This window comes from Sinocyclocheilus grahami, unplaced genomic scaffold (assembly GCF_001515645.1).
Source record: "Sinocyclocheilus grahami isolate Dianchi unplaced genomic scaffold, SAMN03320097.WGS_v1.1 scaffold127.1, whole genome shotgun sequence".
Taxonomy (NCBI): domain Eukaryota; kingdom Metazoa; phylum Chordata; class Actinopteri; order Cypriniformes; family Cyprinidae; genus Sinocyclocheilus; species Sinocyclocheilus grahami.
In genome coordinates this window covers 999,374-1,014,325 of record NW_015505306.1, presented here as the reverse complement: position 1 = coordinate 1,014,325, position 14,952 = coordinate 999,374, and the positions used below count along the sequence as shown (strand labels likewise).

The 14,952-nt window shown below is 38.2% G+C and overlaps 1 protein-coding gene across 1 annotated transcript; it reads right to left on the bottom strand.

The window, feature by feature from the left end:
• Positions 1 to 146: 146 nt before the first annotated feature.
• ppl (periplakin) lies at positions 147 to 13,279 on the bottom strand. Its single transcript, XM_016279101.1, has 22 exons — positions 13,027 to 13,279; positions 10,640 to 10,739; positions 9,689 to 9,843; positions 9,401 to 9,521; positions 9,193 to 9,312; positions 9,037 to 9,078; positions 8,755 to 8,916; positions 8,438 to 8,545; positions 7,531 to 7,626; positions 7,323 to 7,445; positions 6,589 to 6,735; positions 6,134 to 6,285; positions 5,951 to 6,054; positions 5,704 to 5,861; positions 5,101 to 5,279; positions 4,874 to 5,012; positions 4,606 to 4,799; positions 4,013 to 4,163; positions 3,840 to 3,923; positions 3,637 to 3,753; positions 3,449 to 3,541; positions 147 to 3,344 (listed from the first exon to the last, which is right to left on the bottom strand). The coding sequence occupies exons 1-22, from the start codon at positions 13,074 to 13,076 to the stop codon at positions 675 to 677; spliced, it is 5,265 nt and encodes a 1,754-aa protein (XP_016134587.1). The 5' UTR covers positions 13,077 to 13,279; the 3' UTR covers positions 147 to 674.
• Between the last annotated feature and the right edge of the window lie 1,673 nt (positions 13,280 to 14,952).

Sequence of the window (14,952 nt, the reverse complement as noted above, 5' to 3'; positions counted from 1 at the left end):
CTTTTTGCTCTTTTCAAAATGTAAATATTAATAATTTAAAATGGAGTCTAAGTAATCAAAAATTTTCAGTCTTTTATTTATTTATATTTGTGTGGGTGTATATTGTTTGAGAGCCGTTTAAACCATAGATGAAAGACAACTAAAGGTTGTTAACTAAAAAGTGATTGCAAAGACAGTTTGAGCTTTTATTACTTCATGATTACGATGAATGGAAAGAACAGTACTCAGATTTATCCACATTTCATTTTTTTTTTATCTTAAATCAAACATGAAAGTAGAATAATCTGACACAAGTAAAAAGTGCATAAAGAGAGACTGACAGGGCCATGACTATCATTCAGGCACACATTTTATATGCGTACATTAGATCAGATTACGGTAAAACTGAACTAGATTTCAGTAAAACATTCTCAGTGTCTCGTCTGCTAATCTTCAATGAAGATTCATAGGTATAGTGATAGTAACATTAACCCAAATTCAGCACCATAACCAAAGGAACACCATCTTGCATTGATATAAGAATGCACTTGAAAATAAATACATACTGTATTGAGTAAGTGAAAATAAAAAGAGATTTCAACTGCAATTTGGGAACACAAACAGCATGTTTACTTAAGATCTTAAACCAAGTAAACAGAATATAAAATTTTATGTTGTTTTTCTGATGAATGGATTTATTTGCCTCTGCCTGACAGCATGACACCGAACTCCTGGATGCTTATCTCTTTGTTCTGATATTGTTGCAGCTGACGGTTTGTGATGTTTCCAGCCCTCAGAGCGTCTTCAATGGAAAACTTCTTGCCCGATTTTCTGTCATGAAGAACAGAGGACTCGCCATTCGGACCCTTGACTGTGATCTCCTCCCAGTCGCATTCTTGACTCTGAAGGTTGACGAACATTTTCCAGTCGATTAGGCCAAGCTTGTAAGCCTCCTCAGGCCTCATCTCCTTTCCGGTGTCTGGATCGATGACGACAATTGAGCGGCGGAGATGACTTTCTCGCTGCTCCCTCTTCACTCTCATTGCAGACAGACTCTTCTGAAGCTTTTCGATTTCTTCGTCTTTCTCGATTCTGATGCGCTTGAGGTCAGAGAGTTCTCTTTGCAAGGATTCCAATCGAATTTCCAGGTTCCTGCTGTTTTCCACCGGGGAAGTCTCAGTGATGTGTCTGGTTTCTTTTGTGGTGATCTCGATTTCGGAGTGAAGCTTCCTTAATTCGTTCTGTAGGCGCTGGTTCTCCTGCTGTAACCTGTTGCTTTCATCGCGAATGTAGTCGAGTTCTTTGGATGATTTTGTATTGGTGAACTCGATCTCCGAAAGCTTCGAGTTTAGGTTGATAATCTCTTGGTCCAGTTCACGACGCCGCTTTTCCTCTTCTTCAAGGCTTTTCATCAGCCTTATAATGTCCATCTCGGCCTCTGGGTCTCGTTCGACTTGAATTTTTTCGGTTCGCACAACTTTTTCACGCACTTCTGTTCTCTCAATTATTTCCTGCTTTTGCAACAAGACATTAAACTCCTTCTCAAAGAGCATACGCTTGTGCCTCTCCTCTTCAACCTGAAGACGTAGGATAGAGTGCTCTTTCTCTTGTTGAGGGTCCTGCTGGAGTACGACCTTTTGCTTTACTGTAACCTTTTCTCTGTTTTCCTTGTCCCTGATCTCTAGTTCATTGAGCCGCACTCTCAGTCTCTGAATTTCAATCTCAGCTTCTCTGCGGGCTCTGCGTTCACGTTCTAGCTCCTCAAGCTGAATGTCCAATTCGGTCTTTTGATGCTGCATCCTGATCAGCTCTTCTTTCAAGATCTCTCTCTGTTTCTGCTCATTGTTGATGTTTTGAGTGAAGGTGTCACATTCAGACCTCAAGAGTGGATCCTGCTCCATCTTCACTACTTCTTGCTGGACAATCTTTTCCCTCACCTGTGACAAGTCGATCTTCTTAATCCTGATCCTTTCTTCATTGGAGGCCCTTTCGTTTTCCAGGTCCAAACGTTTCCTCTGTTCCTCAGCCAATTTTCTCTTGATACTCTCAATCTCCTCCTTGGTTTTAGGATCTTCTCTGTATTGAAGGATCTCATTTACAACCTCTTTGGTCTGAATCTGAGGCTTGGTGTCTTTCCATCTTTGAATCTCCTCTTTGAGTTGGAGGATCTCCATCTCGAACTTCTCTGTTTGGTGGGTTTTGTCAACAATTTCATTCCTGAGTTTCTCCAGTTCTCTTTCTGTTTCTGGGTCAATCTTGTATTTGATGACCTCTTTGATGATCTCTGTGTATTCAATTTGTGGGCCTCTGTTTCTTAGCATTGTCAGTTCATCGTGGAAGGTCTTCAGCTGGAGCTCTGAATCTCTGCATCTTCTCTGCTGCTCCACCAGGTCAAGTCGAAGATTTGCCACCTCCGCTTCCGCCTTCGGATCGGGTCGAACAATCTCACGCACCTTCTCCTGAATGATGACCTTCGACTTCTCTTCCTCCAGGCTAGTAATCTTCCGATGAATGTCCGTTTTTTCTCTAAGCAAAGAGCTGCGCTTGGTTTTTTCATCTTCATATTGTCTTCTCAGGTTCTCTACCTCTCTGTCCAAAGCAATATCTTTCTCAACTTTCAGTACTTCTTTGATGGAGATCTTTTCCTCAGCCATTGCCTTTTCCTTTTCAAGACGCCTTAGTTTCTCCTGCAGGAATCGAAGCTCGTCTTCGAGTTCCTTTCGGCTGTTTATATCTTTTTGTTTCCTGTCAAGCAATAGTCTGTACTCACTCTCAAGTTGAGGGTCATTTTGAACCTTAATGACTTCCTCCTCCCTGATGATTTCCTGCTCCCTGTTTTTCTCCTCTGCAAGAATAGTCACATGCTTTTGAATCTGAATGATTTCATTCTCTCTGACCATCTTCATCCTCTTGACTTCCTCTAGCTCCTCTCTCAGTCTCCTGAGTTCTTCCTCCTGTCCCCTGTCCCTCTCAATGCGGAGCACCTCTTTGACTGTATACTGCTGAGCTCCTTCTTTCATTTCGGTCTCAATCCCACGCAGCTTTACACGGAGTGTGTCCAATTCACTCTCTAATACACGAGTGGTCCTGCTTTCTTCTAAGAGCTTCTGCTGAACCCGGTGATATTCTTCTTCAAGTTGAGGGTCAGGCACCTTCTTGATGAGCTCTTTCTTGACGATTGTATCCTGCGGTTTCTGGCCCTCTAGTAAATAGATGTCACTCTGGACACTCTGAATTTCTCTTTCCATTTGGTCTCTCCGCTGAATTTCTTCCTGAAGCTGTTTTCTGATTCTCCAGGGCTCTTCTCCTGGGGCTGAGGATCTCACCGTCTGGACATTTTGCTGGATTATTGTAACTTCTGGTTGCTGCAATGAATTGCAAAAATATTGAATGTGTTAAAAAGCAAACGCAATGCTTATGCCATACTATGCTTATTTTTATGCATGGTGTATGTTGCAATGTGTTTTACCTGGTTAAGAAGGCTTTGAGCAAACTCCAGGTTCTGCAGTCTCTGCTTGTTCACAGCATTCACTTCAGTGAACTTGGCCTCAATTGCAGATTCCTTTTAAAACACAACAATCATGTTTCACTTTACCAGTCAGAGAAACCGTCGGTAAAAGGTATCCAGGAAACCGTTTACTTTGTGAAAATATTCACCTCTCTCTTCACTTTCAAGGCAGGAGATTCAAGTCTGCTCCTTTTGTATGTCTGAGGAACCAAGCCATCTTCAAGGTCAAGGATGGATTTAAACTGCTCCGCTTCGTTTTCGTAGTCCTGAAAGCCACGACACAAAGGAGTTCACATGGCTTTGCATAAACATGATAGTAGGATAATGCTCTGTAATACACTGATTTTTGTACCTTGATTGCTTGCTGATAAAGCTGTGCATTTCTAGACACATTGTTTAGGTCTGATTCCTTTCTTGTGATGTCAGAGAGCAGATTCTGTACATTTCAAAAGACAGTTTTGGTCAATAAATGTCATTTGTAACATAATTCCATTATTGTCATGACAGAAATGGCTGAAGTCTTACTCTTTGATTTTTCATTTTTTCATCAATCTGTCTGATGCCATCAGTTTCACGTGGCTCATAGTTTGGTATTCGAGAAAGCCAGCTATTGAGGTTGTCATAGTCATTGTGGTAACTGCCGTAGGCGGTTTTGGCTCTTTGCAGACATTGTGATCTGTAAAATGAAAACATTTAAAATAATTAAAGATGCTGATATTTTGTGATTAAATATACTTAGGACCTATGCTATTGAAAAAATTAAAATAAATTGAATACATTTATATTAAATGAACATGGTAGCACTTTATAATAGGGTTCAGTTCATTAATATTTACGTGCATTAGATTTCACAGTGACCAATAACAAATGTACAAATAAAAACAAATTAATTAATGCTGTTCTTGACAAATAATGTATGAACTAATATGAACAAATTCAACCTTACAGGAAGAGTAACCATAAACATTAACAGTGAAATCAGTCCTATTATGTTAAGGTGTAATATGAACAACAATCACAGCATGCAGTAAACTAAATAAGACTAATCCGTGGAATTATATTCTTAAGTAATTTTTTAAAGTACATTTCCATTTAAAATAACTTTGATATGAACTCACCTTGCTTCAACCTGTCTGTTCAGGTTGTCAAAGCGCTTGGTGAGTTTCTGAACATCAGCCTCTTGCCTCTCAATATCAGGGCAATGTTCTTGCACTTTGTTGGTCATATTGTTGCAGCTGGCCTTGGCATCCCTCAAGTTCTGCTCAGTATCTGTGATAGTAGATCTTTTGCTCCTCAACTCAGATGCAATGTCCTGGAGATAGGAATACATGAGGCATGAGTACATAGTAAATCTAGGGAAAAAAGTGGCATGGTTACTAAACTTACCGCCAACTCACGCTGGGTCTTCTCCAGTGAGGTGGGGTCAGATGGGGCGACCTCCTCTCTTGCCAGTTTGTTTTCATAGGTGGACAGCAGAGCTTTGCCATTCTGCAGAGAATTCTCCAGCCGATAGGAATCCTGCAGTCTACCAAAGTGCAATTTTTAGGCTCACATTTCAAGCTCTCAAAGCATGACATTCTTGACTTCCATTGTAAAAAAGGAAGTATGCTTACTTGTCATCAGCACACTTCAAAAGCAAATCAACTTTATTGTATTTTTTGTTAGCCTCATCCACCTTGGAGTAGAGTTGTGGTGCACTTGCACATTTTGGAGAGGATCTGAGGAAAGTCTCAGCCTCCTTTACTTTTGCAGACTTTTCTGGCTCTATCTTACGAACAGCAGCAGCAATGTCCTGTGAAGAAAATACTGGATTAAGGCATCAGGTCAAAATATCATTTGCCACTGAAATACAGGATCAGAAGTAATGCTTTTATGTTTAAGTGTCAGATTCTCATTCACTTTCAAACATTTAAATCTACCGTTTTGTAGATAGACACAATAAAATTTGTGCAGTTTCTTATTCTTCACCTTTTATCTGTGAAAAGCACACATAAGATTTAAACTAACATTTGAATACTTTTAAAAAGGTGTTGCAAAAAACAATTGAGATCTACTCTACTAATGTGACTGAAATATCTGCTCAGACTTAATTTAATAAACATTATTAGAATGAAACCCATTATAAAATTTACATTTATTAAGAGACATAACACTCTGATGCATGATGTTCATTACTAAATACATACTTAAAAAACAAAAAACACCAAACTATGTACCTTTATGTCCTGTAGCCTGTCAGCGCTGTCTTGCACAGGACGTGTCTGTTCCAGTGGGGGGCGCACACGAGAGTAAATGGCCTTCTCCTGCTTATCCAGATCACTGACCACTTTATCCAGTCCTGCCATCAGCTGACGGCATTGCTGCTCTTGTTTATCTGAGGTTCGAGAAATGAATGAATTGAGTATTTTACTCTCTTTAGGAGAGCTCTGCATCTAAATTCATATTATAACATAAAAGACAAACCTTGACCTCCTGTACTCTCCTTCTTCAGCTCTGCCAGTCGTGCCTGTAGTGCAGATTTGCTGCTGGCTACTTTCTGTTTGATACCTTTGTGCTGGTTTATAAGACTGCACAGATGTTTTCATATTAGACACATTTGTAAGTGTATACATTACAAATTACATATACAGATCAAGGAATACCCACTTATCAGCAACAGCCACAGCCTCAGGGTCAGTCGGTGGGATTATGAAGCACACTGCTGGAACACTCATGGTGCGGCCATTTGCGTCCTTCACGTCCCATTTGGATCCATTGTTCCTGAGCAGGGTGTACCGCTCCCCTCGCAAAATTGAACCCTGCGTCGTACAAAATAAGCGAAGTTGATATTGCAGCTACAAGAGCACAAATTCTTAAAATAAATGTGAAATCTGTACAAAATCCTCTGCACACGTCTCTAGAGGTTTATACGAGATGAATCTTTTGGGTGAAGGCCGTCTTAAGGATTTAAATACATTAGATGGGGGAATCCAAAACACGAGCAGAGACAGAGTGTAACGTTTTTCTGTGCTTACTCATGATAATAGCTGATGTTTTACTGACTGGAATTAGTGGAGCTATAAGCCGCGTGCATAGAGTGAGCGAGAGCTCAAACTCCGTACCTCATTAGTCTCATATTCACACAGAGCCTCGATAGGGAGCAGTTTCTGAGGAGTCTCCCTGCGGTACTTCAGAGGGAGCACCTGCAGGCTGTGCTTCTGAAGAGCTTTCAGTCGCTCGTCGAAATGGTCCATGGCCTTTGCCTGATCCTGTCAATACAGAGACAGCATTAGATAGTGAAGACACCTTTAAATTCAGTTCTGTCATGACGGCTCTCGGAGGGATTGGCATGGTGATGTGCATGACAGTGTTAATGTATTTGGTCTTGGCGGAATAGATCTGCTACGCTGCTGCTGCTGCTGCGGCAGAGCAAGTACCAAGACTTGCTACTGCCAATACATCCACAACATGCTGCTGTAAGCATGTAAGAAATACTGCTGCTGCACATATAACACATATGAATAACCCCCATATAGCATACATGAATCACCCCCTAGCAGATCTATACAGGTGGAGCAGGGGAAGGTGGAGGGTTTCTGAAGTGCGCTGCAAACTGCTACAGCAAACAAAAGCCAGGTATTTGAATATTGAGCAGTAAGCTCATTGGCTACCGAGACAGGAGAGAACCAATCAGCTGCCATGTGACAATGATGTTGCCAGGTCAGATTGAGCTAGACCTATCGGATTGCGCCATCTAGAGCTTCATGCCAGAACTCTGTATTAATCATTTCATCAAGAAAAAAAAATGTAGAGCATGAGAAATGCAATAGGTGCCAAACTAAAACAATGTATTTACATCTAGGTCAGCAATCAGGCCCTCCATCTGGTACATGTCTTTAAACTCAGGATTATATTTCTGGTTGATCTCGGTTTCCAGACGCTTCAATAAATCGCTGGTGTCTCTTGCATCCTTGTGGAACTGGAAAAATAAAAAGAATGCAACTGAGCAAGACTGACAGCAAGCATGAGGAAAATATAGGAAACGATGAATAATGCAAACTGACTTTGTGATAATCATCCATGTTCTTGAGGTGGTTCTCTTCACAGATCAGCATGTTGAGGTATTCCTTCCAATCTGCATGTACAGCATCCATGTGTGCCTAAAAACAAGACTTGTTTTAGAATAAGCATATACAGCAATGCCACTGTGATATTAAATGTATGCATCATTTTATAATTTATATAAAAAGGGATATGACTCATCACTGATTTGTTATTATTTATTGTTATTTATTATGTACAATTAAATAATATTTAAAGTTATTTGGTTTATTTACAGTCACTGCAGTGTATTTTTACGTAATGTGTGCTAGCCCGATGGTGTTTTGTCTTTCTACTGTTTTTTTTATTTCCTTACTGTATTTTTCTACATGCCACAAGCTAAAATTCTGCAAGATTAATCCAAACACCCTTAATTAACAAAACCCAAACTAATAACATACAATAAGACAGCAAAATAAAATACCCAGCAATAGAATAACATAATAATACACTATGACACAAATACATTTAAAAATAAATAATTCAATAAATAATAAAATAGGTTGGCAAAATGTATACAGTCAGCCAGTACATTATCCAAAAGGGACACCATTCCTTATCAAATGTTTTTAAGAAGCCTGTGGTTGAGAATCTAACTAAACACCTCTTTAATCCACATATCAATTATGTGCTCAGAGAAATTGTAAAAACTGATATCAGATCAAAGTTTTTTTGGTGTTTCAGTGTTGCCATAGTTACTGCATACTACTCTATAGTGCAGTACAGTTATGCACTGTAAAAAGACATCCCATAATGCCTTAAACAGTGTCAATGTATTTTAATGGTGATGTTGCAGCAGCCAGACAGTTTTTGATTGTAAATTTGACAAAAACAAAATACAATCTTATAGCAAATGACTTGTAATGTTACCCCAATGACATTTTTCCCCGGATGGTTCTGCTCAATAAGTTCCTCTCCATCTTCATTCAGCTGGGTGACAGTTTTCTCCTTAGACTCCAGACACTTGCTAATGAAGTTCTGACGAAGATGTCAAGTACAAAGCAGCTTGTTAAAAATATATCGCTTTAATGTTTCTGTTGCATTTCATTACTACAATCATATAATTTGTAGGAGGTTTGAATCAAGAAAGCATATTTCAAATGTAACCATAGCATTAGTACCATCTAGAATTACGGTTCATTTTTGTATTACCTATCATTAAAGAGCTGTTCATTTCTAAGCCTTACCTCGTACTGCCTCTTGCGGGCAGGATAGTCCAGGTTGTTGTCGCTCCAGTCATATGCGGTTCGCTCTTCAGCTTGCTGTTCCATCCAGTAGAGCTCGTTGGTGCAGCGCTGCATGTAGTCCCTCAGACTGAGCAGGTTCTTTTGACGTGCAGTGGAGCTCGCCTGAGATGGACATGGTCAAATCCACAGTGTTTTAAGACATGAGAATTGACAACTTACTATTACAACTTCAGTCTTCATATCTAGGTTGAAAATTAGAAAATACAGAAAATGAAATCTCACCAGTAGTTTGTTGTACTTCGCCTGCTGGCCATTCACACTGTCCTGTTATGCAAGTAAGCAGATGAGTCGCAGATGTCATTTGCATGATTGCTCAAAAGAGTCAACTATTCTTCTTTTATTCGGCACTGCATTTTAAAAAAGTCAGTTAAAAAGTACCCGGTCTCCAGTGATGTACGGAGCCAGTGCCTCGACTTCACTGTGGAAAATATTGTGCTCCTCCACTTCATTCTCGACGGTCAGCAGATCTTGTCCGTATCCTTTGTTGTTCACATTTGCCTGCATCAGAACACATTCGGACATGAATCGATTGCATTTGAAACCATATATTCAAAGGAAAGATAGAGAGGTATGTTTAGATACACACCAGTTTCTCATCAACTATCTTTCCCCAATTGACAGTGGGAACCTGCTCCGTTCGTGTGATGCGGTAAATGCGATCATGTTCCTCGCGGAGCTTCATCACACGCACTCGCAGCTGTTTCATACTTTTCCATTGGGGAGAAAAAAATGAGTCATCCACAATCCCAGCTAAATTCACAACAAAAGCATTCACAGCATATAATTCTGCCTGCATGGCACAAAGCATGAGATGCTATTGGATATTTCAGTTTAAAGGTGACTTAATAGACAGAGTTATGATATTGGTACTCACTCCTTCTCAATCATCTCAGCTTGAGGGTGCTGCAAACGAAAGGCTTGGGCTGCATCTTCATCCAGACTATGCAGCAGGTCCAGTGAGTTCAGGATCCTCTTGTTGGTGTCCTCCTGGTACAGGTGCTGCTTGCCTTCATTGATCTTCTTGATATCCTAGAAACAACAATAAGAAACACAATTGAGGATAGTTATGTATCAATAGTTAAAAGAGATGGTTCATTCACATGTCGTTCCAAACCTGTATGACTTTCTTTAATTTACCTAAAGAAGATATTTAGAAAAATATGAATATTTGTATTTAATAATATATCAGAATGATTTAGTTTTTTGACCATATAGACAAAGTCAGTGGGGTCCATTATTGTTTTTTGGACCCTGTTGAATTTCATTGTAGAGAAAAAATAGTTGAAATATTCTTCAAAATATCTTATTTTGTGTTCCACAGAAGACAAAAAAGGTCATACAGGTTTAGAATGACATGAGGGTGAGTAAATGATGACATTTCTTTGGGGTGAACTGTCACTTTAATGTTTCTTCCCATTGGCATTCACCACAAATTAAAACTATACATTTTTATTTTTATTTTTTACAAATACTAGATAAACAATTTAAACTTAAACTCAAGCGACAATTAGAAATGTTGGCAACTGACTGAAAAAAAAAAGTTTTAGCTAAATAAAAATTTTAATATATATATATATATATATATGACTATGTAAAAAATATTTTTTATGAATATAAAAAATAAAAGCTAATTCAAAATGCCATAATAATATATAAATAATACTAAAATAACACTGGCATACACCTTCCACTATTTTACCCCAAATAAGCCTAATCTAATGTCTTTGAAGGGGCATTAACATGCTTAATGGTAGGGAAGACAGGAAGAGTGACTAACTCTCTAGCTTTGATTTGTAATCCACAGAAAGAGTCGTTCTGTACTTACCCTGTTGAAATTCTGTTCTGTCTCAATGATGTTCTTCTCCACCTTGTCTGCATTCTTCTGCAACTTGTCAATCAGGGTCGCCAAATCAGTATCAGGTAGTCTGAGGTGAAATAACAGGAAGTTTTTGTTTGACATAGATTCAGAGAGCCAAATATACACATTTCAGTCTGCATTTCCCAAAATAATGCTGCAAATGTAGTAGGTTTGTTAGGCTGTATCTCTGGATCTAGGACAGAAGCACCTCACTTCACTTCTCTGTCAGGCTGAGATGCTCTGAAAATAAATACCGGACTTGAAACTAGGGCTGTCGCGATTCGTCTATTTTATTCGACTGTTCGATTTTTTTAAATTTTTGACTTCATTTTGCTCGCGTCGACTAACCGGCAAAATACCGGAAGAACTGAAAAAAAAAAATGCAGAAATGCTGTTCAACATTACAGCAGCCTAGCACAGTTTTTAGTGCATTCTGCGAATTCTAGAGAAATTACATTTGATAGTGCATGGCAGACATGACTAAACTTGATCAGAAATGAATTACACACCTTGGGCTGTATTTGCCTTAAGGACAAGGCATGTTATTTTAACATCCAACAGTATGAATCATTAATAATGAGGTTAGTGCATGTTAAAGGCAGTTATAAATATCTCACGCTGACTAAAATGATAATGTCCTGTCAAAAAATACAACACAGTTTTGTCTTCATTTACAGTTTTGTGTTCACTGTAGAACTGAGCTATGAGTGAGATATGTAAATGAGGCTGATAATTACAACAAGAAGGTGTTTTTAATGAGGGCGTTAGAAACTCAAACAGGTCTAACAAGTTTTACTAATGTGTCACTATACATGCAAGAAAAAATAAAAAAAAGACTTTCCGTGTCGTCTTATCTGAATGCATCTGCATGTGAAACCCATCAAAATGGGTTCCAAAATACAGCAGGACTGTTAAAGCATGAGATTATGTAACCAATGTTGTTGTAATTTTTTAATTTATAAAAACTATTTATAACAACTATTAAAGCAGCAATACATACAAAAACAAAGCTGCTTATTTATATACGAAAAATGGCCAGATTTATATAACACAGATAATGGGACAAGCAGCGACATTCAAACTGCTGCCTAAAGAAAATTATTTAATCGGATTTGAGATGAAGTTCTGGGTGTGGCAAGTAATTATTTAATGCTCGCTTCCCTTCCCTAGAGGCGTTCCAATATCCAGTATGCAAAAACATAAAATAAGAAATGTGGGCATCTCAAGTACAGTGCTATGAACTTGCCTAAGGTTTTGTCCCTTTTAGCCCACTGCAAACAAACTGCCCATGTCTCAGTATGCCATGCCTTGTTTCTGTCAAAAGCAGACAGACAAGTCACAAAACTTGGCACATTTGACACTGAGTGACCCATTGTGCATAGCGCAGTCGAACAACACCCAAATATGACCTAAACAGAAAACTACACGTTTAGAAAAACCTATTTTTTGTACATCTGTAACCAATAAAATCATTTTGACTCAAACTGAAACTATATTCCTAGAATAAAACCCTTGCACTGCATTCACAATATTAGTGTCCGATATTGAATCCTGCTGGAACGAAGCTGGAGGCCAGACTCATCTCTCAATCCATCAGAAGATTATGCTTGTTTGAACTTGAACTTGTCACTCCGATTACACTTCTATCCTTAACCAATCAGCTTTCTTTAAACATTCCCTGCACATTTTGACTCCATCCTGTTCTGATACATAATGTAACTTGAGAACTATAAACAATAAGAACAATGAAATGTTGATTATTGTCAACTCATTTAAATTACTAATGCACATTCCTGTAATATGCATTTCGCAGTTACATCACTCAACCCTGTTCAGTACAGAATAACCAAAAACGACTTTTCTATTTGACAAAATAGTTTATTCAGTCCTGTCAGTCTCACCTTGGACTGTCTTGCCTGAACTCAAATGGAGTGTCAGGACTAAAAGATCTGTCTGAAGGTTATCTAGTTGTTCATCAGAAAGAGATGAGGGTCTAGACATAGTCCAGAATCTATTTACGTTCATTGCAAACATTCAACACATACACTCCCTCGCTATAAACATTTGTCCTATCTCAGACAGAAGTTATCCGACCTGTTACAGCGCCACACCCTTACTACAGTAACCTCAAGTCAAGCAAGCATAAAACCGATTTAGCAGAAAGATCGAGTTTAAAATACGGGTTAGCTTGTGCAACGTGGCTAGTGAAGGCTACTACAATCCAAACGACAATGAAACGCAACCCAGTTAAAACACTCGATCGCGCGCTCCGTAATGACTCCGGAACGACGAAATTAGAAGAGCGGAGCGCAACAAAACAATGCAGAGTGAGAATGTGTCCGGTCGCCACCGACCTTTTATCACTGATGGCCACGCTGTTCTTTGCGGTCTTTCTCTTGAACATGATGACAGCTGCGGAGTCTCCAACACCCGTCTGCTAAGATGGCCCAGTTAGGATCCCACTCTGCTGGTGTCTGTCGTTCAACTACCTGACGCGTCTTCCAGGACAGGTACACCTCACATACAACGCCCACAATGAACGAAACAGCAACTACCCTCCCACGAGCACGAACACGAGCTCTCGCAGACCGTCAAGGTTAGCCGTGCTTTTAACATCAAGGCCATTTAAAAGTGCGGGCTGGTGTCCGCCCCTTTCTGAGAGACATATAGCCTACCTGCAGCCTATCCAAACAGAGGCGTCGTCCCTTTTTCTTCTTCTGTGTCCAGTTTCGTGGGATAGATTCAACAGGTTATTCCGTCTACAGAGCAAACTTCTACTCAACAGTGGGCTGTTTCATTCAGAAAAGTAAACAGCAACAGCAGAGTTTTTACTGTGATTATTTGGATGTAATGACATTGTTATTGACTGTGGTCATTAGTTAGTTTGTCGTTTGACATTCATTAGACATTCGGGTTTTTTGATAATTAAACTCTTTGCAGCTTTTATGTTTTGAGCCCAAACTAACTCAGATAGACATAAATATATGCCCTTTATGTTGCACAAGGCTTCATTTCTAGGAATTAAAAAACATTTTCTTTTTTTAAATTAAGATTAAATTAGATAAAAAATTAAATTAATTAAACAATTTAACTACGTGACATTATAATATAAAACCAATAGTAAAATGTTCGGGAAAACATACCTGTTATCGCACAAAGCTCCGTTTTTGGAATTACAATTTTATGTTTTTTATAATAATTTTACAACTTTTAATGTATGCAATAACACAAATCCATTAAACGACAACACCATTTGATCTAAAGGTATCAAACAAACTGTAAAATATTCAGAATATTATTCCCTATAATGTCCAGGGCTTTTTTGTTTTCTGATTATGCCTTTACTGTTTTATTTACAGTACTGAATCCATATTTGTCATGTTTTATATACTGTACCCACTTAAATTAATTAAACTCTGACACCGTTTAAGATAAAGGTATCAAACCAACTGTAAAATATTCAGAATATTATTCCCTATAATGCACAAGTCTTGGTTTTTCAGATTATGCCTTTATTGTTTTTATATATAGTACTGAAACCATATTGTTTTTATATGTTTTATATACTGTATCCACTTAAATTAATTAAACTCTGACACAGTTTGAGATAAAGGTATCAAAACAACTATAAAACTATCTAAATATTATTCAATTTAATGCACAAGTCTTGGTTTTCCAGATTATGCCTTTACTGTTTTTATATACAGTACTGAATACATATTTGTCATGTTTATTATTCTGTATCCACTTAAATTAATTAAACTCTGACACAGTTTGAGATAAAGGTATCAAAACAACTATAAAACTATCTAAATATTATTCAATTACGATAACAGGTATGTTTTCCCGAACATTTTAGTATTGGTTTTATATTATAATGTCACATAGTTAAATTGTTTAATTAATTTAAATGGTTAAATTATTATTTTTTAATTCCTAGAAATTAAGCCTTGTGCAACATAAAGGGCATATATTTATGTCTATCTGAGTTAGTTTGGGCTCAAAACATAAAAGCTGCAAAGAGTTTAATTATCAAAAAACCCGAATGTCTAATGAATGTCAAACGACAAACTAACTTTACCGCCGTATGGCACGGGTGTACACAGGCTCTGTCCACATTTACAATAGCTTTGGTGTCTCGTGACTTTTTAAATAGAATTACACAATGTTTGAGACTTTTTCTGTATGCTTATATATATCTCCTCATATCCTATATATATATATATATATATATATATATATACAGTGGGTACGGAAAGTATTCAGACCCCCTTAAATTT